At 48.2% G+C, this 24,970-nt stretch overlaps 1 protein-coding gene across 7 annotated transcripts in view; it reads left to right on the forward strand.

Moving 5' to 3' along the window:
* Positions 1-24,970, forward strand: part of LOC123999125 (rap guanine nucleotide exchange factor 6-like) — a 136,432-nt gene that overhangs the window by 33,972 nt on the left and 77,490 nt on the right. For 5 of the 7 annotated variants that reach the window (XM_046304557.1, XM_046304564.1, XM_046304560.1 and 2 more), the window contains exons 5-7: positions 5,460-5,529; positions 10,818-10,949; positions 13,518-13,535. In XM_046304557.1, coding sequence (XP_046160513.1) covers positions 5,460-5,529; positions 10,818-10,949; positions 13,518-13,535 — 220 coding nt within the window. Of the gene's footprint in view, positions 1-5,459; positions 5,530-10,817; positions 10,950-13,517; positions 13,536-23,562; positions 24,332-24,970 lie in introns of those variants that run through there. The other 2 variants (XM_046304559.1, XM_046304563.1) reach the window with 2 other exon arrangements.

Consider the following 24,970-nt stretch of genomic DNA (forward strand, 5'->3'; position numbering starts at 1 on the left):
AAAAAAAATGTTAGGACTCTAAAGGACAGTAAGTTGCTTTTGGCTTTTTAGATTTGTCATAATCCAGTTACTTTACCACATAACTTTTTTGATAACAGCGCTTCGAGCGAAAAATAGGATCTCTGTGTTCCAGTCAATCTTGCCTCGCCCGAGGGGCCAGAGCTGCTGATGCCTTTGCTGTGGTGGGGCACTGTAGTGTCAGATAAGGGGAGAGAGGGAGATAATGGAGGGCTGGAGTGAGGCGTAGGCAGTAGGCATATATTAGCTCCTGGGGGATGAGATGGATGGAGCTCGGCAGGCATGCAGAAAGGCTTGGCAGGCAGCATTTCCCATCAGCTGACAGGCTGCACAAGGCCGGGCCCAGCCTCACTGGAGTGTGGAGAGAGTTGTCAAAGCAAGGCTTGACCTCCGGCTCTCACAGCTGATTAAGCCAAGCAGCCCTCCAACCCTATCTGAGCAGAGAGACAGTGAGCGAGTGTGTTGATGGTATCCTAAATGAAATGATCACGTATACAGACCAAAAATTCCAATTGGCTGTACTTACACTCTTTAACATCCTCCTCGATTTGACCCCAATAACTACCGTGGGATATGCCTCAACAGCAACCTTGGGAAAAACCTCTGCATTATCATTAACAGCAGACTAGTTCATTTCCTCAGTGAAATCAATGTACCGAGCAAATGTACAATTGGCTTTTTACCAAATCACCATACGCGAGACCACGTATTCACCCTGCACACCTTAATTGACAAACAAACAAACCGAAAAAGGACAAAGTCTTCTCATGCTTTGTTGAGTTCAAAAAAGGCTTCGACTCAATTTGGCATGAGGGTCTGCTCTACAAATTGATGGAAAGTGGTGTTGGGGGAAAAACATACGACATCACAAATCCACGCAGAGACAGGGAGGGGGCGCGGAGAGGCGCGCGGCGGGAGAGGTGCGCGGCGGGAGAGGTGCGCGGAGAGGTGCGCGGCGGGAGAGGTGCGCGGGAGAGAGAGGGAGAGGTGCGCGGAGGGAGAGGGAGAGGTGCGGAGAGGGAGAGAGAGGGAGAGGTGCGCGGAGAGAGAGGGAGAGGTGCGCGGAGAGAGAGGGAGAGGTGCGCGGAGAGAGAGGGAGGAGTGGTGAGAGGAGAGAGTGCGGGAGAGTGCGTGAGAGAGGAGAGGTGCGCGGAGAGGAGGGAGGTGCGAGAGAGGGGAGAGGTGCGCGGAGAGAGAGGGAGAGGTGCGCGGAGAGAGAGGGAGAGGTGCGCGGAGAGAGAGGGAGAGGTGCGCGGAGAGAGAGAGGGAGAGGTGCGCGGAGAGAGAGGGAGAGGTGCGCGGAGAGAGAGAGGGAGAGGTGCGCGGAGAGAGAGGGAGAGGCGCGGAGGAGAGAGAGAGGGAGAGGCGCGCGGAGAGAGAGGGAGAGGCGCGCGGAGAGAGAGGGAGAGGCGCGCGGAGAGAGAGGGAGAGGCGCGCAGAGAGAGGGAGAGGCGCCCAGTAGAAATGGTTTGATGAAGAATGCAAAAATCTAAGAAAGAAATTGAGAAACCTGTCCAACCAAAAACATAGAGACCCGGAAAACCTGAGTCTACGCCTTCACTATGAGAGAGAGAGAGAGAGAGAGAGAGAGAGAGAGAGAGAGAGAGAGAGAGAGATGCAGAGAGAGAGAGAGAGAGAGAGAGAGAGAGAGAGGACCTGAGAGAGAGAGAGAGAGAGAGAGAGAGAGAGAGAGAGAGAGAGAGAGAGAGAGAGAGAGAGAGAGAGAGAGAGAGAGAGAGAGAGAGAGAGAGAGAGAGAGAGAGAGAGAGAGAGAGAGAGAGAGAGAGAGAGAGAGAGAGAGAGAGAGAGAGAGAGAGAGAGAGAGACCACAAGAGGGCAACCAGTGAAGAACAAACACCTTTGTAAATACAACCCATAATTGTTTATTTCTTTTCCCTTTTGTGCTTTAAAAAAAATATTTGCACATTGTTAGAACACTGTACATAGACATAATATGACATTTGAAATGTCTCTATTCCTTAACTTTTGTGAGTGTGATGTTTACTGTACATTTTTTATTGTTTATTTCACTTTGGCTTATTATCTATTTCACTTGCTTTGGCAATGTAAACATATGTTTGACTGTTTAAGAAAAGAGCCTTAAGTCGTGCCCCCTGGCACGATATGATGCCCAGGATTCTGAGACATATTGCAACAATGGAAGTTTCAGTCTCACACACACTGAGCATGTTGATGACATCAGGCTACCAGACCTGTGGCTTAGTTAGAAACCTACCATTTCACCTGGCAAATTAGTTTACACACAAGCTTTGATATTTCCCAATGTTTACGTAATGGTTCCTTTGTTGCAGGGTGGATTCCATTCTCAGAAATCAGAAACATTCTTGTGTAATGAAACGTTTTTTTCCATCGGCGGACACCAAATGAAGAAACACTTTCTTTCTTTGGAGATCTGTCTCAAATCAAACTGCCGGGGAACATGTGCCGTTCTCGTTGTGTGAATCCACCCATGATTAGAGCATCTCTCTCTTTGGGCTGGGTAAGTAGGGCTTCGTCCCAATGGCAACCTATTCCCTGTCGTGCCCTAGTCAAAAGTAGTGCACTATTTCGAAAATAAGATGCCGTTTGGTACGCGGACAAATCGAATCAAAATCAACCTTTTATTGGTCACGAAATTCAAAAATAAAGACATTCAGAAAGAGCAGTGTCAGAGACTGGAATATAAAGATATGTTATTTACCCTCCAGAATTATTGGCACAGTGAAAATGTTTTGGTTGTTTTGGCTCTGCACTCCAGCACTTTGGATTTGAAATGATACAATGACTATGAGGTTAAAGTGCAGACTGTCAGCTTTAATTTGAGGGTATTTTCATCCCATATCGGTTGAACCCTTTAGAAATTACAGCACTTTTTGTACAAAGTTCTCCCATTTTAGGGGACTGAAAGTATTGGGACAAATTCACTTAATGTCTATTAAAGTATTAAAGTAGTCAAAAGTGTACTATTTGGTCCCAGGCTTGTGGCTCTACACACTTGTTGGATGCATTTGTTTGTTTTGGTTTGCGTTTCAGATGATTTTGTGCCCAATAGAAAACAAATGGCAAATAATGTATTGTCATTATGGAGTCACTTTTATTGTAAATACGAATAGAATATGTTTCCAAACACTTCTACGTCAATCCGAATTCTTACGCGTAGTCCTGAATGAATGGTGAATAATGATGAGTGAGAAAGCTGGAGGCGGAAATATCACACCGCCAAGACATGCTAACCTTTTGGGGCTGGGTTAAATGAGGAAGACACATTTCAGTTGAGTGCATTCGGTTGTACAACTGACCAGGTATCCCCCTTTCCCCTCTCACCATTACAATAGCATGGGAGGTTAGCGTTTTAGGAGCCGTATGATATTTGTGCTTCTGAGTTTCTCACTAATCACAGTTCATTCAGGACTATTCGTAATCATGTCCGCATCCATATTAATGTAGAAGTGGTTTTAAACATCCTATTCTTATTTACAATAAAAAATGCTGTCTTTACAATTTTTCAGTTTTGTTGTTGTTTGCGCTCGTTAGCATACTTAGCCACAGCCTCCATAGAGATTCTCTACATCATTTTGTTAGCATTCTGGCAATAGACGCCCAATGTGGTTTTTTGTTGTTTTTGTTTTGTTTTTTGTTGTGTTTTATTTTGGTGCCCCCTTGTGTGCTCAGCGGGCAATACCCTAAATCCCGGGATGAGAGAATGATGGTATGACGATATGAAAATCTGGATAGCGCCCAACCACTTGGGGTCAGCCCGTCAGGAAGTTCAGAACCAGGGCCCTGAGCATAGTGATGAGCTTGGAGGGCAGTATGGGGTTGAAGGCTGAGCTGTAGTCAAATGAACGGCATTCTTACATAGGTTCTTCTCTTGCCCAGGTGGGAGAGGGCAGTGTGGGCAGTGGGCAGTGGGCAGTGTGCAGTGCGATGGCGATTGTGTCGTCTGTGGACCTGTTGGGGCGATATGCGAAATGTAGTGGGTCAAGAGTGCCTGGTAAGGTGGAGGTGATAGGATCCTTAACTAGCCTCAAAACGCTTCACGATGAAAGAAGTGCGTGGTACTGGGCGATCAGTCATTTAGTTCAGCTACCTTTTTGCTTTCTTGGGTACAGGAGCAATGGTGGACATCTTGAAGCAAGTGAGGACAACAGACTGGGATAGGGAGAACACGCTTAAATGAGTTGTCACATCGGCCACTGAGAGGAAGAGCACACAGTCCATGACAAGGAGAGTGGGAAGGTACGATACAGGACTGTTCTTGCTCAGCACGCGTCTCGTAATTAAAATCAGTGAGTCTCACAGAGCAGTAGCTTCACAGTGCTGAAGTCCTCGCTTTCGCTCTTAATTGGAGCGCCATTATTTTCGGCGCCATCTGCTTCTTTCTGATTGTCTTCTATCTTCTCTCCTCGCACACTTCCCCGTTGGGTTGAATTAGTTAGTGACTGGTTTGGTATCTCATGAGGAAATCATGGTACAGAGAACCCGCTCCATTCCTGTGAATGGGGAAGTCACTGGGCTGACTGTGATACTATTATTCCGTGTGATTTGATCTGAAAGGAGAAGTGTGGAGGCTATCCGAGCCAGCCTGTTGTGTTTTTGGTGGTGCGCAACCAGTGAAGCGGTTGAGTCCTGTCGTTTGTCCCAAATAGCAACCCTGTTCCCTATATATATATATATATATATATAGGCTCTGGTCAAAAGTAGTGCACGATGGGCCTTGGTCAAAAGTGGTGTAATATATTGGGAATTTGTGACGCTGCCCGGTGTTGTGTGGAGACCAATAAGCTCATTTGTGATCCTAGTCGAACATGAGCTTGTTGTCCAGAGGGGAGCAGTTGACTCTGTATGAACCTGTCCTCCTACCTGTCCTTTTATTTGATTAAAAAGCATCCCGCTGAGAGAGCGGGCAGCAGGTAGCCTGGTGGTTAGAGCGTTGGGCCAGTAATCGAAAGGTTGCCGGATCGAATCCCCGAGCTGAGGAGGTGAAACTCTGTCGTCCTGCGTCCTGAACCAGGCAGCTAAGCCCACTGTTCCCCGGTAGGCCGTTATTGTAAATATGAATTTGTTTTTAACTGACTTGTCTAGTTTAAGGTGGAACTTGTTTTTCTTCAACTTTAGCCTGGCACTAAATGACCAATTCCAGTTCAACTCAATGCCTTAGCGGAGAATGAGTGTTGATTTCTCTGGATCACTCTTCGAAATAGGCCTGTTGTTGCTTGAATTGGAGGTTTGCATTCGCGGACACAGACATCAGTATTGACTGAATCTGCAATACATTGAAACTGCCACTGAAAATCAGCATCTCTAATTTGCTATGTCAAAGTGTATTCAGTGTTGTACAGGACGTGGGTGGATGCCAGCCTGGCCATGTGAAGACGTCTCTCTGCCTCTTGGTTTAATACTCTGTTGTCCTCTGTGCTGTGTGTTCTCTCTCCCCACAGCTTTGGCAAGCAGCTGGGGGGCAGGCGAGGCTGTGAATGCATCACTTTAGAGCCGACAGAAATGATCGTGGTGAGTTGAGCCGCCGCTTCGTCCCGCTTGCGCTCTCTCTTTCTCTCTCCCTTTCTCCATATCTACCGACTCAGTACAGAAAGACAGGAACAAAAACAGTGACTTGTGGCGTTAGGAAGCCACTTCACCCACGTGCGGTCGAGAAATCGTTGAGGGGGGGGGTGTTCTCGTATCCGGACCCATTGAGGAAAAGAAATGAACATCCATGGGCGCGTGGCGTTGCGATTGGCCGGGGCGAGGAGTCTGGGTCGCCAGGCAAAGGAAATGCACACAGCTCCTAGAGAATTAGATTGTTGTCCTGAATCTCTCCTCTCCAGGAGTATATCAGCTTCGTATCAACGAGGCCTTGATAGCCTCGATCTTAGGAGGACAATGATACAACTCGATGCGATGCCCACAAAAGTCACCCAATCAGTGCGCAGGCCTACGTTGACGTGTGTCTGTCTGTCTGCGAGGCAACTACAGCTCGTCATAGTTCCAGCACACCGGTCAAGAGGCCAGGGCAGGTACAGCAATCTACTCGAGCCATCTCCCTGAGCAGCCTGCCCAGTGAGCCTGGTGCACCGCTGCATCTGAAGCAGAGGCAAGGAGGGAGGGAGGAAGCAGGAAATGAGCTCCTCTATTAGATTTGGCCTGCTGGTCTAGGTCCTCTGTCCGTCTGCTGGTTATCATCCACTAGAGGAGGGGTATGGGGGGGTGGGGGAAATGAAAGTCTTCACCGTGTGCAGATGGACTGGCTGATTACCTGTGCCCGGGAGGACGGGGGGACTGGCATTACGTAAGCTGCTTGTTTGTTGTTCCTATATGCCCATATCCTCACCCTATCGTCCGTAGGACTGCTAATAACCACAGCCAGTGTTGTGGGTGCTGTTGGATCAGTCCACACAGGAAGCAGAGAGAGAATGAAACGAGACAGGGAATGTTGGGAACGACCCTTCATTGATGGCGTCGTAGCAAAGTCATTGGAGAATAATCACTTTAGTTCTAAACCGACAAAGGTGTCAATCATGTACCTTTACATTACTGACTATTTTAATGGACATGCGTTTTGCATCATTCCCACACCCAATTGTGGCCTCAGTGCGTTCCTGAACAGCCTAGCCGTGCCTAATGCTTAGCCACTGCATGTGTGTTCAAATGAAGCCATGTTGCATGACTGAAAAGGACATTCGTTCCCATTAATATTCCAGGGCAGGTAATGGAGGGAACCTGAGCCAATACAGACAGTCACGCAGACACACAAACAAACTCACTCACTCACTCACTCACTCACTCACTCACTCACTCACTCACTCACTCACTCACTCACTCACTCACTCACTCACTCACTCACTCACTCACTCACTCACTCACTCAGGTTCCCTCTCCTCACTCATGCTGCTGCACCACTCAGTCAAATCACTCACATTCCAACCAATTAGCTGATTGACTCCTGGGGAATTATCACAGACTAACTGCTCACGTCATTTGCGCAGCCAGGCCAGTGGTTGGACTCGTTGGAGATGTCTGGCATTTTACTCTGCCTGCCTGCCTGCCTGCCTGCCTGCCTGCCTGCCTGCCTGCCTGCCTTCCTTCCTTGTAGTTCACGCACCGAGACCGGCCCATCCAGGAGATAACTTGTTAATGGTCCGAGCAGGAAATATCTTTCCACATGGACAGACTCTTGGAGTTGAGACGTTCTGTTTACTACTATGTGTGTTATTACAGTTATTAGTCCTTAAGAGTGTTTTTAATGTTAGGTTGAGATGCTCAGTCAGTTAGGCTTTCAGTCTGGTTGGTTTTTCATTACAGCAGCATAAACCAACCCCTCCTAGAGTTGTTATTCAGTACATTTCAACCATGACAGAAAATCTTTGAGCCTCGTATCTGTGTCAAGCGGGGTCCGTTTCTCTGTTAATCTCTAGTGACAGGCTAAATGGCCAGGCTTTTACAGCACGGCCTTGACGTGTGGGCTTTACTCTCCCTTGCTGTCGCACACGCGTGTTAGTGGCTAACGCACGCACAAGCACACATGAGTGGTCTCTGCAGGAAAAAGCCTCATCTGTCCGTTGCCCTAAAAAGAGCATGGCTAAAACTCTCTGACTTAGTGCTGGACTGTCTGTCAAAGTGTGCACCTATCTCACTAAAGGTGCACACTTTGACAGACAGTCCAGCACTATCTCACTGAGGGAGCTAGAGCGAGAGTAATGTCACAAGGTTATACACCCCTCCCCCCCGCTACAGCGCTAGATAGAACTTTGTGGAATGCTGCAAATCTACAACGACCAAAAATAAGCATTCTGTCACTGCCAACGTGCTAAATTCGGGAGGCCCAATCGATTGTGAGATACGACGTATACATTTCATGTGATCAATTTGGGTCACGGGGTTCACAGTTTGACCTTTTCCGCGAACTCTGCCAAGCAAGCAGGAAACAACAGCCGCGGGCCTCCTGCGCGCGCGACAACATGCACAAGGGAACTCCACATAAACACAACACTGTCGCCGTCTACTTTTCAAAATACAACGGACTTTACCACATCACTCAACACAGCGTGCCTCTTACTGTAGGCCTATTGTCAGAGTCCATTTATCTCCTTTAATGCCTGTCCTGTCTCTGTAGCCTAAACAAAGCCGAAAAAAATGCTTGAGTCCCGTGTGCGGCACAACACGCGAAGCTTTTACCGCCCGGGAAATGTACAGTGCATCTGGGAAGTATTCAGACCCCTGGACTTTTTCCACATTTTGTTACATTACAGCCTCATTCTAAAATGGATTAACTTGTTTTTTCCCCCTAGTCAATCTACACACAATACCCCTATAATGACAAATCTAAAGCTCTGTCAGGTTGGATGGGCGAGCGTTGCTGATTGGTGATAATGACATGAACATATATATTCAGCAAGACGTCCATGCAAGCATTATAATATATTTACTACCCAAAAGTAATGCGAAGTCCACTCATAACTTATGACATGAGCAATATATTTAGACGTCTGGGCCTGACAGCTAACTGCAGGCTAACTAGGCAGAGAATTGCATAATGGGAGACGGAATGCACCCTGGGAATCGGCGTATGCTGTAGACGAGGGCAATAGAGGCTTTTTAAAATGACAAAAACAAGGATAAAACATCAATGCGTTTCAAATCTTACAGAAGTGCATAAATACTAACAGCATAATAATCTGTTATTAATGGCAGACTTGTCCTTTAAAGTTTTGGTTGGGGTTAAGGGGTCAGTTTCAGATTGTGGTTAGTTGTTTTGCAGGTCAGCTGTGTGCATATAGTCTCTACCGTCTGTCCCGGCCAGCTGATGTGCCGAGGAGAGGGGTCCGGGGCGTTGTCATGCCTCTCCCATCTCTTCTCATCCTCTATGCCCATCATGTGTTTCATTACATCCTGATGGATGACTGGAGCTCACAGAGATGACAGCCCTGCAGTCTGTACACCAAGACACACACACACACACACACATTCTGGGTTTATATATTGCAGACTACCCTCCCCACTCTGACCCTCCTCTGCATCCTCCTCCTCAATCCCACTCTACTCCAGGCTCACCCACTCCTATATGAATTAGAAATGTCATCGAAGTAATTGAGCGTAGGGAAACAGTCGTCAATAAAACTTGTTCTTGTGTAAGGTAATTGTCCACCTGTGATGTGTAAAATACAGTGGAAAAAGTTTGTTTGCGTGAGCAGGGATTTCACGACTCGGAGAAGGAAATAGAAAGCGAGAGAGGGAGGAGTTGGGGGGGGGGGGGGAAGCCCAGCATTGTTCAGACGAGTGCAGATGTTTTCTGTTAACTGAGTTTTTAACGGTTTTTTTTCCCGGCTCCCGCTTTTCTTTCCTCCAGCTAGGTCGGCGGTGGCATTTGGCCCTCACTGTGTCCAAACAAGCAGAATTTGATGGGTTTTACAAACACACCACAGAGACTGGAAGGTTACATCAGCTCCTCCACTGTCCCGATAAACCCGCTCTATGGCCTCGTAAAGTCTCCTCTCAAGCAACACTGACTTTAAAAAAAAAATGAAAAAGTAAAAACCCCACCGTATGACTGACAGTCAAAAAAGCGTTGTTGTTCTAGTGAAAATACTCTCTTTAAAATATGTGACTCTTGAACAGTTGAAGCATTCTAACTTAAAAAAAATTCGTAGTTTCAATGTTTTCCAATAGTTCCGTTTCACAAATCACCTCACAAATGTAAACTATTTGCTCAGCTTTGGTTATACACAGAGTGTACAAAACATTAAGAACACCTTCCTAATATTTAGTTGCATCCCCTTTTACCCTCAGAACAGTCAAAATTCTTTGGGGCATGGACTCTACAAGATGTTAAAAGCGTTCCACAGGGATGCTGGCCCATGTTGACTCCAATGTTACCCACAGTTGTCAAATTGGCTGGATGTCCTTTTGGTGGAGGACCATTCTTGATACACACGAGAAACTGTTGAGCATGAAAATCCCAGCAGCATTGCAGCTCCTGACAAAAACCGGTGCGTCTGGCACCGACTACCATACCTCGTTCAAAGGAACTTCAATCTTTTGTCTTGCCCGTTCAATCTCTGAATGGCACACATACATAAACCATGTCTCAAGACTTAAAAATCCTTCTTTAACCTGTCTCCTCCCCTTCATCTACACTGATTGAGGTGGATTTAACAGGTCACATCAATAAGGGATTATAGCTGGATTCACCTGGTCAGTCTGTCATGAAAGAGCAGGTGTTCCAAATGTTTTGTACACTCAGTGTATAACGTGAAAAGGAAATAAATTCCCCAGCAATAACAACAGTGTAGTAGTACAAAGCGCTCAGGAATTAATTGTATGGCCGGAATCTTTTTTTTCTTTTTTTTCTGTTCTGTTCTGCTCGGAAAGGATATTTGTATATTGACGGTTTCCTGCAGGAAACTGTGGCCTCACTGTGAGTTCTGTTGTACAGCAACAGCAACAGCCTCCTGACTCTAGACAGCAGACCGAGACAGAATGACTAGAGCTATTCTCGTCACAGCCTCGAAGAGAGCTAGAGAGAGCGCCTCACACCGTCCTCGTCTATATTCGCCTCTTCTCTCGCCTGTCTTGTGGATGCCGTCCCCATGACGCTGCGCTTGCACAGGCTATCTGTGCTGTGGAAGAACTGGATGTTCAACCAGGAGCCTGAACAGGACCTGATCCAGGATCAGATCTCAGAACCAGCAGCCAGTCAGAACTGGGATCAGTCAGAACAGGGACAGACTAGTAGTGGTGGAGGCCCTGCACTCCCGACCCAGAGCTCTAGCGCTGAAGCTCAGCTTGGTCATGTGTTTCAGGTGGACAATGCCAGCGAGGTCGAGGAGAGGGCGTTGCAGAGGGAGGCGTCCCAGAGACGTTCCCGCCGGCGCTTTCGCAAAGTCAACCCCCGGGGAGAGCGGGAACTGATCACTGACGGCCAGGAGCCCACGGTAAGGACTAACGCTAATGTATAGCCTACTCACTATCACAGTTGAAGTTAAAGGACGTATACTAGGCTCAGACAGGACGATACCATTGACAACAGTGTGGAAGCCAAGGTGTCGGTGTACTTAGGTCTCTGTGTGGAGTAAGAAGAGTTGACTGCTGTGGTGGAAGGTATAAAGGTTGAACAGACGGCTTAACGAAGTACTGGTTGTTATGTGACAGGTAAAGGTCTAAGAGCAGTTTGTGGTTGAGATGTTGGTCTACAGCTTCCAATGTGTCCAGGATACGTACGTAGGAATAATTGTTGCGTAGATTTCATGCCTGTATTCTACATTTTAATCCACGCTGAACTACCGCGGCTCTATAAAGCCTGTTCCATGTTCTGCAGGGGGCTTGCTTGCTATTCGTGTCAGTATGAAATGGTGTGTGTGTGTCCTGTGAGGAAAGTACAGTGCCTTCGGAAAGTATTCAGACCCCTTGACCTTTTCCACATTTTACGTTACAAGCTTATTCTAACATTTTGTTTTACACAATTTAATCAATCTATACAAAATACTCCATAATGACACAGCAAAACAGTTTTTTGAAATTTGCGTTAATTTATTCCAATTAAACTTATATTTCACATTTACATAAGTATTCAGACCATTTCTCAGTACTTTGTTGAAGCACCTTTGGCAATGATTACAGCTTCGAGTCTTCTTGGGTATGACGCTACAAGCTTGGTACACCTGTATTTGGGGAGTTTCTCCCATTCTTCTCTGCAGATCCTCTCAAGATCTGTCAGGTTGGATGGGGTGCATTCCTGCACAGCTATTTTCAGATGTCTCCAGAGATGTTTGATCGGTTTCAAGTCCGGGCTCTGGCTGGGCCACTGAAGGACTTGGCTGTGTGCTTAGGGTCGTTGTCCTGTTGGAAGGTGAACCTTCACCCCAATCTGAGGTCCTGAGAGCTGTGGAGCAGGTTTTCGGCAAGGATCTCCCTGTACTTTGCTCCGTTCATCTTTGCCTCAAGCCTGACTAGTCTCCCAGTCCCTGCCGCTGAAAAACATCCCCACAGCATGATGCTGCCACCACCATGCTTCACTGTAGGGATGGTGCCAGGTTTCCTCCAGATGTGGCGCTTGGCATTCAGGCCAAAGAGTTCAATCTAGGTTTCATCAGACTACTGAATCTTGTTTCTCATGGTCTGAGAGTCATTTAGGTGCCTTTTGGCGAACTCCATGCTGGCTGTCATGTGCCTTTTTACTGATTAGTGGCTTCCGTCTGGCCACTCTACCATAAAGGCCTAACTGGTGGAGTACTGCAGAGATGGGAGAACATTCCAGAAGGACAACCATCTCCACAGAGGAACTCTGGAGCCCTGTCAGAGTTACCATCAGGTTCTTGGTCACCTCTCTGACCAAGGTTCTTCTCTCCCAATAGCCCAGTTTAGTCGGGCGGCCAGCTCTAGGAAAGGTTTTGGTGGTTCCAAATTTCTTCCATTTAAGAATGATGGAGGCCACTGTGTTCTTAGGGATCTTCAACGCTGCAGAAATGTTTTGGTGCCCTTCCCCAGATCTGTTCTTCGACACAATCCTGTCTCGCAGCTCTACAGACAATTCCTTCGACCTCATGGCTTGGTTTGTGCTCTGACATGAATTTTCAACTGTGGGACCTTATACAGACAGGCGTGTCTTTCCAAATCATGTCCAATAAATTTAATTTACCACAGTTGGACTCAATCAAGTTTTAGAAACATCTCAAGGATGATCAATGCAAACAGGATGCACCTGAGCTCAATTTCTCAATCTCATATCGAAGGGTCTGAATACTTATGTAAATAAGGTATTTTTTATGTTTATTTTTATAAATTTGCAAAAATGTCTTAAACCCTGTTTTTGCTTTGTCATTATGGGGTATTGTGTGTAGATTGGTTTTAGAATAAGGCTGTAACGTAACGAAATGTGGAAAAAGTCAAGGGGTGTGAATACTTTACACTGTGTTTGACAAGTAGTGTGTGAACTGTTGGGGGTGTGTGTGTGCGTTGCGTGTGAGTGCAGCATATGAGTGAGTGTGTGTGTGTGTTTCTGTGTCTCTGTGTGTCTGTTACACCTGTGTGGGTGATACATCTGCATCTGTGCGTGTCAGCTCCCTGGTTTCCCCTCCTGTCAGTCGGGGGAGTTTCCCTCATGCTGCTGATAGTATCGCTGGGCGCAGGCACTGCCGTGTTTCAGTTGTTGTTCTCAGTAATCACCCCGGCCCATGCTCCATCACGCCCCCTGACAAGGCGGTCGACGTCCCCATCTCCGCGACATCCCTTCCCCTCTCCTGCTGGGATTGTTGAAGCCCAGCCCTTCCCGGAAGGATGTCCAGCGAAAGTCAATAGAGTCTGGCTTAAACATAGCCTCCCTTCCTCCCACCACCAGCCACCTGATCACAGAGCCAAACTGATCAATGCCTTAACAGTGAAGTCATAAGTTAACTCAAGTTGTGTTTTTGTCCTCTGTTGATCCTCCTGATGTCTTGTCTTTCTCTCTCCGCCCCTCCATCTCTCCCTCTCCATCCCTGATGCTTGCTGTGGTCGTCCTTTAGGATTATGCGTATAACCAGGTACGTTGGAAGCTTGACTTCTTCACTGACTGTGGCGGTGTCTGTTAAAGGCCCCAATGCAGACGTTTTTATATTGATATCAAGTCATTTCTGGGTAACAATTAAGTACCTTCCTGTCATAGTTTTCTATAAAAAAAAAAATTTTTTGCAAATCAATCAAGAATTTTGCTAGGATTGTCTGTGAGTGGGAGGGGAAAAACCCGAAAACGTATGAAAACCTGCTGATTAGATGATCCATTGTAGATTGTGTTTTCAACCAGCGACAGGAAATAACACTGACACAATGTTTCATCAGCTGTTGTACGACACAGGGGGAAAACATTCTACGCATGTTTCTCTTACAAGCTCACATACACGCCCACATTGACCTAGATACTTGAAGCTTTGTGTGTAGGTGTCTTTCCTCATGCTGAACAAATTTGCCTCAAGGACCCGTAAGGTCCGCCAGGATAGATTTTTAGACGACTTGGCTAAAGCGCCAACAAACTGGACCGCCAGGCTATGTTGTGTATACCAGACAAAAGCAGTGTCGTTGTGTCTACCTGTGGCCCTAATTGATGAGTATCCCTATGACGTGCTGTTGACATTGGCTGTCATTGATCCAGAAATATCACCCTCCTCCAGGCTAAGCCCCCTGGAGACCTGGGGTGTATTACTACCATGATGCACCATGGGATTTAATATACGGATGCTGACGAATGAACGGAAGGATGACTCCGTTGGCCCACTTTATTAGGACATCAATTGCCTACTTGCCTTCCTCAATTACACACACACACACACACACACACACACACACACACACACACACACACACACACACACACACACACACACACACACACACACACACACACACACACACACACACACACACACACACACACACACACACACACACACACACACACACACACACACACACACACACACACACACACACACACACACACACAGTCACTCACTTCTACCCCTCTCTGTATTTGCCTTAAAAGGACACATCACCTCACCTGGCTTTCAGAATTATGTACTAAGTGCTTTCCTAGCCAAGACACTATTACATGGATCATTACGTTTCTACGAGACCTGGTCTACCCGGTAACTGACCCATGAATGTCTCAACTTGGCCTGAATAGAATGACTAGGCTACATTCATGTTGGAGAGAGATGATCATTCGTCTGCACGTCTCTGCTTTGTCTTGGTGCGTCGCTAGGCTAGTCAACGGTCTGCGGTATTTCACTTCCTGTCAGTCTGCAAGACGTCTGCTGCAGGCTGTGCCTCTCTTCCTCTTACCCTTCCTGTCCTCTAACCTCTCCGGCACCAGCACCTCCACCAGTCACGTAGCTAGCGTTAGCATCTAGGTGTGTGGAAACATTCACGGCTATTGGAACGCAGCCTAGCTTTAGCGTAACTTCAGTGCTAGTCACTCGTTGGTTAGTGACTAATCATCAGGTCTCGGCGGATGTTGTATCTCTGTGTATTTCGGTATCACGATCATCACAGAGTCTGAGGTGTTCAGCCATTCGAGATTAGTCAGTGCGCTGCTGGCTGGGTTGTGTTACATAGAGGGCTGTCTGTCTGTACCCTGATCCCAGTGCTAATTTACACGTCAGCTCCACATCTCCGCCGGGCTCTGTAGATACTGTAGGTCATGATGACATTGGGATGTGTCTCATGGCGTCGTGCTGCAAATGGCTGCTCGCTGACTTGCTGTCACAGAGACCCTTGTGTCATCTTTTAGAGGTGAGCATGATGTTCTCTGTCTTGTCCCCCTACTCTCCGTTACCTTGTCTGGCATGTGACGTGTTGGGGCACACGTCCACTTCGCTTCATCTCGCCATCTAGCGCTATCCCGTCTGGTCCTATCAAAATGCACATTTAACCCCCGAGCGGCAGGAGTAGTAGTGTGCCCCTCTGTCAGAGCCAAACGGCCCCTGGGGTGAGGGATAGAGCAGGGATGTTGGCCAGTGGTGGGGCGGTGAGAGGAGGAAGGGGGAGAGGGGGTTGGGAGCAGAGGAGACCTCTGGGGGTTTTCAATTCCATGCTCCTCCCCTTTACTGAGGCCTGAGGCTGCTGGGTGATTTATCATGTCTTTCCCCTCAGCCTCCCAGCCCCCCTCCACCCAGCCACCACCCCTCAGCCTCCCAGCCCCAGCACACCAGGCAAACACACACAACACCAGCCTGCGCTGATGTACCGTTATACAAACACCACAAGGCTTTTTTACAACACAGTAATTAACTGCTCTGATATTCCATAATAAGAGCACAGCAGCTGTAGCAACAACACTGTAAAACACTGTTATCAGGCCAGCCACTTTGACTACCGGTATATGCAAGTGAAAGCCCTGGAGATAGTGTGTCATGTGAAACCGGCGGGAACAAGCAGACCAGGGCGAGTGGATCTGGGACCTGAGACGATACCGCAGGCTACGATCCAGGCCAGACCTACATCTAAATGTTAACATCATTCCCTCTGTGCTGCTTGAACCGCTGCTGCCCGCCGCTGCCTCTGGGGCTAATTTTAGTGATTACATCATCGTAGCTAAGATGACAGCCTTGCTGACCCCCCCCCCCCCTTTCCTCCCCAGCTCCAGGGGAAGGTTCTTATTTTCATAGTACTTGGAGTGCTATGGAGCCGGACTGTTCTGCTCAAGCCAGGCAGGCACTTTACCATGGGGCGTCTGGGGTCACCAATCCAAGACATGCACGCTCACACACAGGCAACACGTTCCCTCCTCTCTCCTCTTCCCCTCTCACTGCCCCCTCACCTTCTCCTCTCTTCCCTATCCTCCTCGCTCTCTTCCCTCTCCTCCCCGCTCTCTTCCCTCTCCTCCCCGCTCTCTTCCCTCTCCTCCCGCTCTCTTCCCTCTCCTCCCCGCTCTCTTCCCTCTCCTCCCCGCTCTCTTCCCTCTCCTCCCCGCTCTCTTCCCTCTCCTCCCCGCTCTCTTCCCTCTCCTCCCCGCTCTCTTCCCTCTCCTCCCCGCTCTCTTCCCTCTCCTCCCCGCTCTCTTCCCTCTCCTCCCCGCTCTCTTCCCTCTCCTCCCCGCTCTCTCCTCCCTCTCCCTCCTCCCCCGCTCTCTTCCCTCTCCTCCCCGCTCTCTTCCCTCTCCTCGCTCTCTTCCCTCTCCCCGCTCTCTTCCCTCTCCTCCCCGCTCTCTTCCCTCTCCTCCTCGCTCTCTTCCCTCTCCTCCCCGCTCTCTTCCCTCTCCTCCTCCTCTTCCCTCTCTCCTTCCTCTCCTCTCCCCGCTCTCTTCCCTCTCCTCCCCGCTCTCTTCCCTCTCCTCCCCGCTCTCTTCCCTCTCCTCCCCGCTCTCCCTTCCCTCTCCTCCCCGCTCTCTTCCCTCCTCCTCCTTCCCTCTCCTCCTCTTCTTCCCCTCTCCTCGCTCTCTTCCCTCTCCTCTTCCCTCTCTTCCCTCTCCTCCCCGCTCTCTTCCCTCTCCTCCCTCTCCTCCCGCTCTCTTCCCTTCCTCCCCTCTTCCTCCTCGCTCTCTTCCCTCTCCTCCCGCTCTCTTCCCCTCCTCCTCGCTCTCTTCCCCTCCTCCTCTCTTCCCGCCTCTTCCCTCTCCTCCCCGCTCTCTTCCCTCTCCTCCCCGCTCTCTTCCCTCTCCCTCGCCTCGCTCTCTTCCCTCTCCTCCTCGCTCTCTTCCCTCTTCCCTCCTCCTCCCCGCTCTCTTCCCTCTCCTCCTCGCTCTCTTCCCTCTCCTCCCCGCTCTCTTCCCTCCTCCCCGCTCTCTTCCCTCTCCTCCCCGCTCTCTTCCCTCTCCTCCCTCTCCTCCTCCCGCTCTCTTCCCTCTCCTCCCGCTCTCTTCCCTCTCCTCCTCGCTCTCTTCTCTCCTCCCCGCTCTCTCTCCCTCTCTCCCCTCTTCCCTCTCCTCCTCGCTCTCTTCCCTCTCCTCCACGCTCTCTTCCCTCTCCTCCCCGCTCTCTTCCCTCTCTCTCCTCGCTCTCTTCCCTCTCCTCCTCTCTTCTCTTCCCTCTCTTTCCTCGCTCTCTTCCCTCTCCTCCTCGCTCTCTTCCCTCTCCTCCCCGCTCCCTCTTCCCTCTCCTCCCCGCTCTCTTCCCCTCCTCCTCCCCTCCTCTCTTCCCTCTCCTCCCCGCTCTCTTCCCTCTCCTCCCCGCTCTCTTCCCTCTCCTTCTCCCCGCTCTCTTCCCTCTCCTTCTCGCTCTCTTCCCTCCTCTCTCTTGCCTCTCATCTCCCCATTCTCTCTACAGGGACTGGGTGGGAAGGAAAGGCCCTGTTAAAAGGCAGGAATCCTGTTTTGCAGGAGAGAAGTGGGCTCCAAGCCGGAGAACGGTACCCAGTACAGTACACCATACCACAGCACAGCGGTCTGCTGAGGCACTTTGTGTGGGTAGTGGAGCAGGAAAGCATTGTGATGGAGCCTTCATCAACTATTCATATGGCCAAAGGGGCTTGCCTGTTTAAACCGTGGGCATATTGGTGGTCTGGACCAATGTTCCCTCTAAGCTGCGCGTGTGTGCGGCCGCGCATTTCCTCCAGGACTGCCACGGAGAAGAAATGCCAGGCCGCGCACAGACGCAAGACATTGAACTTGGCCGAGTTCGCCCCATTAGTTTGCATTGTATAGATCAACGTTTTCTCTGTGATGGAATCAACACGCATCTAACTTTGCCAGACTGAGACGGTGATTTTGTGGTAGGCAGAGACGGTGTACTACAGAGCAGAATGCTATTGGCGGGGGTAGCCCATGAGCGCTCTTTCTGTTCAGAGCCGTGCGTGTGCACATTTGTTGACATCCCTTGCTAGTTAGCGAGTTATTAGCCCAGTTATATATAAGTATAGGTCAGCAGTGGGGAGTTACTGCTTCCTGCAACTTGTAGGCTACATTTCAAGCTGTCTTTGAAAAGCCAGTCTGGTCAAAAGTGTATGTATTAATTAAAGGGGCAGTGTTGTATTTTGAGACAGTCTTGAATATGCAAATAAGCCAATACGCAGAGTGATACTCTACATTGTCTAATTATCTGTATGGTAATAATAGGAGATTTTATTGTGTTAAGTGGTTTCTTGCGTCATTCAACACATAACAATGCAATTTACAGTTACCTATTTGGCCCATGTTGTTACAGACCAAGTAAAAAATCATGAATTAATGTCAAGCCCTTCATAATGTCAAAATGGGCCTCCCGAGTGGCGCAGCGGTCTAAGGCACTGCAGTGCTTGAGGCATCTCTACAGATCCGGGTTCGATCCCGGACTGTGTCGCAGCCAGCCTTGACCGGGTGACCCATTTGTCCCAGCGTCGTCTGGGTTAGGGGGAGGGTTTGGCCACCCGGTCCTTATCACATCGCGCTCTAGTGACTCCAGTGGCGGGCCGGGCGCTGTACACGCGGACACAGTCGCCAGGTGTTTTCTTCCGACACATTGGTGCGGCTCGCTTCCGGGTTAGACAAGCAGTGTGTCAAGAAGCTTCTGAGGACTCACGGCTCTCGACCTTCACCTCTCCCGAGTCCGTAGGGGAGTAGCAGCGATGAGACAAGACTGTAACTACCAATTGGATACCATGAAATTGGGGAGAAAGAACATAATAATAATAATAATAATGAAGTTTCATGCAATGTAGACCTGCATTGACCACCACATACAGGCTACTGTAGACTATATCATAGAAATCAACAACTATTTCCATGTGAAAATGTTCTGGGATTTGCTCCATTGGTTTTGTTGGTAGGTCTACATTATGCAGAAATAACCACAATGGCCTATTGGCTACTGTCTAAAATTGTAAGGGTACGGCCTCACTGTACACGCGCGCTGGAAGTTGCACAAAATTCTCACGTTTCAAGTTTCCGCTCACAAGACCAAACATTTGCTCAGTACCCCCAAATAATTTGAGGGAACGGTGGTCTGGAAAGTCAAGCGTGGGATTATTTTGCATCATACGGATTCTATAAAGAGCTGTAGACCAAAGGCAATGTTTGATATTTCTGCTCTAAGCTCTTAAAAGGAAAAAAAGAAATGTGTAACACCAATTATTAGAATAGCAACTTTCTGCGTTCACTGTTGCAGGAGGTATTTGGTAGGGGAAGAATAGTTGGGGAGAACCAATTGTATTCATGATTTGTTGTTGTTGTTGTTGCGTTTAATTAAATGGGCAGTGGTCCAAAATATATGCAAGTGGCTGGTGAAGAAAGAAAGAAACGTTCTCTGTGTGGAAGTTGTACAGCTTTTCACAGAACTCAGCATTCTGCTTGGCTGGCCATTTTTTAAACAGGCTGGAGGGGCTTTCGGCAGCTCACACATTCTAATTGTCCGCGCACAACTGATTAGCTGGGAATGTGAGCCCGGTGCCCCCCCCCCCCACACACACACACACGTTTGTCTGTGATGGTATACCCAACACAGCTTGATGATCACACACACACAGACGGAGGCGGCCTAGCGGGGGGGTGTGTGTGTTCAGTGTTCACTGAGCCTTGCTACGGCTCAGGGATATGGAGGGATCCCGTCTCGCCACTGTCATTCTCCTGAGCACTGCAGGGACAATGAGTCCCATGGGAGAAATCCCAACACACACACACTAATGCACACACACTCTATTCCAATTAGAATCACAATCTTGTTGATCAGAGCAGGGATGGACATTGTACAGTATACAGTTGAAGTCGGAAGTTTACATACACTTAGGTTGGAGTCATTAAATCTTGTTTTTCCAACCACTCCACACATTTCTTGCTAATCAACTATAGTTTTGGCAAGTCGGTTAGGACATCTACTTTGTGCATGACAAGTAATTTTCCCAACAATTGTTTACAGACAGATTATTTCACTTATAATTCACTGTATCACAATTCCAGTGGGTCAGAAGTTTACATACACTAAGTTGACTGTGCCTTTAAACAGCCTGGGAAGTTCATGAAAATTATGTCATTGCTTTAGAAGCTTCTGATAGTCTAATTGACATCATTTGAGTCAATTGGAGGTGTACCTGTGGATGTATTTCAAGGGTTAACTTCAAACTCAGTGCCTCTTTGCTTGACATCATGGGAAAATCAAAAGAAATCAGCCAAGACCACAGGAAATACAATTGTAGACCTCCACAAGTCTGGTTCATCCTTGGGAGCAATTTCCATACGCCTGAAGGTACCACACTCATCTGTACAAACAATAGTACACAAGTATAAACACCATGGGACCACACAGCCGTCATACTGCTCAGGAAGGAGACTTGTTCTGTCTCCTAGAGATGAACGTACTTTGGTGTGAAAACTGCAAATCAATCCCAGAACAACAACAAAGGACCTTGTGAAGATGCTGGAGGAAACGGGTACAAAAGTATCTTTACCCACAGTAAAACGAGTTCTATATTGACATAACCTGAAAGGCTGCTCAGCAAGGAAGAAGCCACTGCTCCATAACCGCCATACAAAAAGCCAGACTACGGTTTGCAACTGCACATGGGGACAAAGATTGCACTTTTTGGAGAAATGTCCTCTGGTCTGATGAAACAAAAATATATCTGTTTGGCCATCATGACCATTGTTAGGTTTGGAGGAAAATGCGGGAGGCTTGCAAGCCGAAGAACACCATCCCAACCGTGAAGCACGGGGGTGGCAGCATCATGTTGTGGGGGTGCTTTGCTGCAGGAGGGACTGGTGCACTTCACAAAATAGATGGCATCATGAGGGAGGAAAATTACATGGATTTATTGAAGCAACATCTCAAGACATTAGTCAGGAAGTTAAAGCTTGTTCGCAAATGGGTCTTTCAAATGGATAATGACCCAAGCATACTTCCAAAGGTGTGGCAAAATGGCTTAAGGACAACAAAGTCGAGGTATTGAAGTGACCATCACAAAGCCCTGACCTCAATCCTATAGAACATTTGTGGGCAAAACTGAAAAAGTATGTGCGGGTAAGGAGGCCTATAAACCTGACTCGGTTACACCAGCTATGTCAGGAGGAATGGGCCAAAATTCACCCAACTTATTGTGGGAAGCTTGTGGAAGGCTACCCAAAAAGTTTGACCCAAGTTACACAATTTAAAAGCAATGCTACCAAATACTAATTGAGTGTATGTAAACTTCTGACCCGCTGGGAATGTGATAAAATAAATAACAGCTGAAATAAATAATTCTCTCTACTATTATTCTGACATTTCACATTCTTAAAATAAAGTGGATATCTTAACTGACCTAGGATTAAATGTCAGGAATTGTAAAAAACTGAGTTTAAATATATTTGGCAAACTTATATAGCTTCCTTCCTGGTTCTCAATACATCCTCTAACGGAGTGTTCACAAGAAGCACTGTTGTAGCTGGAGACCAGTTGTTTGACTGAAGTCCCCTGATGACTGGCCTGTGGAATGATGCAATCATGTCTCCTTGTTGCTGCCTCCCTGCGTTGGCAGTTTTTAGCTCATGGACATGTTGCTATTGTTCATTATATTGCTAGGCTTAGGCCTATCTGTTCACATTACTCTCTCTTATACACACACACACAGGATGTACATCCTGCCGAACTCTCTCTGCTGCCTTGACTGCCTCAGAATCAGTGCGATTGTCTTATTTTTTTTCATGAGAAAAGGCTGTGAAATGGTGTTGGACAGTAGAGCAGTTAGTAGATGCAACTGATGACTGTGTTGGTTTGTGGTGGCGGGTTTGGAAGGATTTGCATGAAAAGGCACTCCTCAAGGTTCCTCTGACTGTTTGAGGAGGAATTGAGTGATTAGCAGAATGCCTTCCTTTGTTTTTGTGTTTTGAGTCGTGGACGGTAAAACCGGATTTGCTGAGATGTGTTTGTGCCTCCTGTATTAAAGAAAAAATAAAAAAGAGGGGAGACGATTCTGATCGAGGCTGCAGCTGGCTTTCACCTTCACACGCGCTCCCGCTCGCTGTCTCCCTCCTTCGTCTACCAACTTCTAATCAAATACATGAAAGGTCATTTTTATTCCCACTGAGGGGCTGGGGTCAGGTAGGAGTGGGTGTGGAGGGAGAGATGTTTTGCTTGGGGATCTCTCCTCTTTACGGACAGCGCTCCCAGAAAGCCTCTATGTGCTGGCCTCCTATTGGCTGCTCTCTAAAAGAATGATGTCATCCTTTAGCAGCACGCGGTAGCGCGCGGAGCGGGGGGAACGGGCTTGAGTTATTCCTCTCTTCAGCACAGTGGTGCAGGGAGAGAAGACTTTCCGACACGGACACATTTACTCGACAGCAGGCTGAAGTTGAGAACCTAATGACTTAGAAAGTTTCACATCCTCCTCCCTCACCGCCGGCTGCATTCTGCAGCTCTCCATAAGGGAGTCGTGGCTGTTATAGGTTTGGGTTTCTTTGTTTCTCTGGCCCAGGTATAATTCAGTGTGCTTCACAGTGCAACTGGGATAATACGCCTGTGCTGCAAAATCAAAGCCATCTACTTGATTTCAAATCCTATTTCACAACCAGGCACATGATTTGGAGTGTTTGTGAAAGGCAATGCATTAGCATATTTCCCTAGCAGACGCGTGCTGCCGCCCTCTGTTCTGTGTTCAGATAACGTGCTGTGATTTATGCTTTTTTTTCTCTCTTTAGTTATTTCGCCATTTATTTAAAGGAGTGGAGGTGGCTGAATGGCTTTATGTTGCTGCCTGATCAATAAAGATGCTCCCGCTCCTCTTTCTAGTCTCCCTCTCTCGGTTCTCTACCTCTCTCCACTCCCGCTAGACAGCCAATCGGTCTAATGCAGTTTCCCCCTGGCACTCGCTCTCTCCTCCTCTTCCTCCCTCCATCTATCCCTCCCATCCCTCTCCCTGCCCAGGTGATGTCATTCTTTTTCAGCCGGGCTCCCCTCCCCCCTCCCTCCCTCCGCCTATTAGCCGTTGGCTCTTTGCGGTGAACCGTCAAATCGATGGGAGGTTCTCCGGGGGGGGAGCAGTGCGCTAGCCTGGGTCTGTGCACTCTGAGCTGGGGAACGGGAGCAGGCAGTCTGGCCCCTCTGGAGACGGATGGGCACGCACGCGCGCTCACACACACACACACACGTGCTGCCGGAGAGCTACAGACAGAGAGAGCTGGAGAGGGAGGAAGAGAGCTGCAGTGAGCCAGGCGGTGTGAGGAGGGAAATAGACACAGATGAGTGCATGCTGACTGACTGGAAGTCTTGCTCGTGGTCTCTCTCTCTCTGGGACTATTGACTATTGACGGCACCGCTGGCTCTGCCCTGGAGAATAGGCCGTCTGTCAGCCATAGTTACAAACAGGTTGAAAAAATGGAAAGAAAACTACCAGGGACTTTAAATGACTTTTCCTCAACCCTTTGACTTCTCTCTAAGGATCCTTCTGTCTACAGTTTTACAGCACATCTGAACTTGAGCAAGTTTGCAGGATCGTTGAGGCTGAGGCCATGCAACCTGCTATGTCTTTGGGATTTAATGCATTTAGCACTCTGGAGATGTCGAATGGATAATTGTTTCTGCGTCCAGCTTTTTAAATACATTTCTTAATTTGAATGTGGAGGGTCACTAGTGATCCTCTAAATGACTCTCTCGCCATTGGCATTGGCTTCCCTCTTGATTGACGTGTGACAGTCACTGCCAGAACCTGAATGAACAATAGCAAACTGACAACTAACGCCCGAGGACATTTGGACAACGTTGAGGATTTGATCTCTTTCAGGGGCGATTTCCTCGCGCCCCCTTCGGAAGAAGCCTCCAGTCTCATCGGCGTCTGCTTCCTTTGCCTCCTCTTCCTTTTCCCCCCTGTCTTTTGGTGTCGAAAGGGGAAACTTTGCCTCCCTGCTCTGAACATGGCTTTCCTTGTCCGTTGCTATGCCAACTGCTTGCAGCCGTGGTCCTCCAAAGTAAGCGATGTCGTAATCCCTTCTGTGGCCAGCGCACTCTGCTGGGTTAGGATGCTGTGTGTGTGTGTGATGCGCTGCGTTTAGGTGTGAACTGTACAGCCGCTGCTTTTATCATTTATTCATGCATGCTTTGCTGTAAATTCAGATGCATTATTTAGATTATGGGCGTGTATTTATTAATTGGACATTCAGATTTCACAATGCATTCTACACAAAAAATTAAAACAGAGTGACAGGTTTGTGTGGTTGAGCCCATGTCCTATTTTGAATGGTGTGACTGATGAAATGAGTCTTTACACTATGCATGATGAGGTTGAATTTGGAATGCACAGCATGAAAGGTAAATGCGAGTGTGTGTCTATGGCTCTGTCACTATGCTTGTTGGGCTGTTCTGGGCTGGTTGATTCTCCTCTTACTTGACCGTCTGATTGACAAGATTTTGCCCACCTGAGCTGCAGGATCGGGGGCTGTCTGTCTCTCTCCTGTGCTAAGGTGTCCATCCATCCAGCCTGACTCGGCCCCTAATCACAGGTTACTCAGGCGTCCTGACAGACGACTGCCAGTAAAATCACAGTGTCGCCAAGGGACCAGACATCTTGGTGTTGAGAGCTTCCAAGATGCTTGTCTTCGTTATAAGAA

The sequence above is a fragment of the Oncorhynchus gorbuscha genome, linkage group LG16 (assembly GCF_021184085.1).
Source record: "Oncorhynchus gorbuscha isolate QuinsamMale2020 ecotype Even-year linkage group LG16, OgorEven_v1.0, whole genome shotgun sequence".
Lineage (NCBI taxonomy): Eukaryota > Metazoa > Chordata > Actinopteri > Salmoniformes > Salmonidae > Oncorhynchus > Oncorhynchus gorbuscha.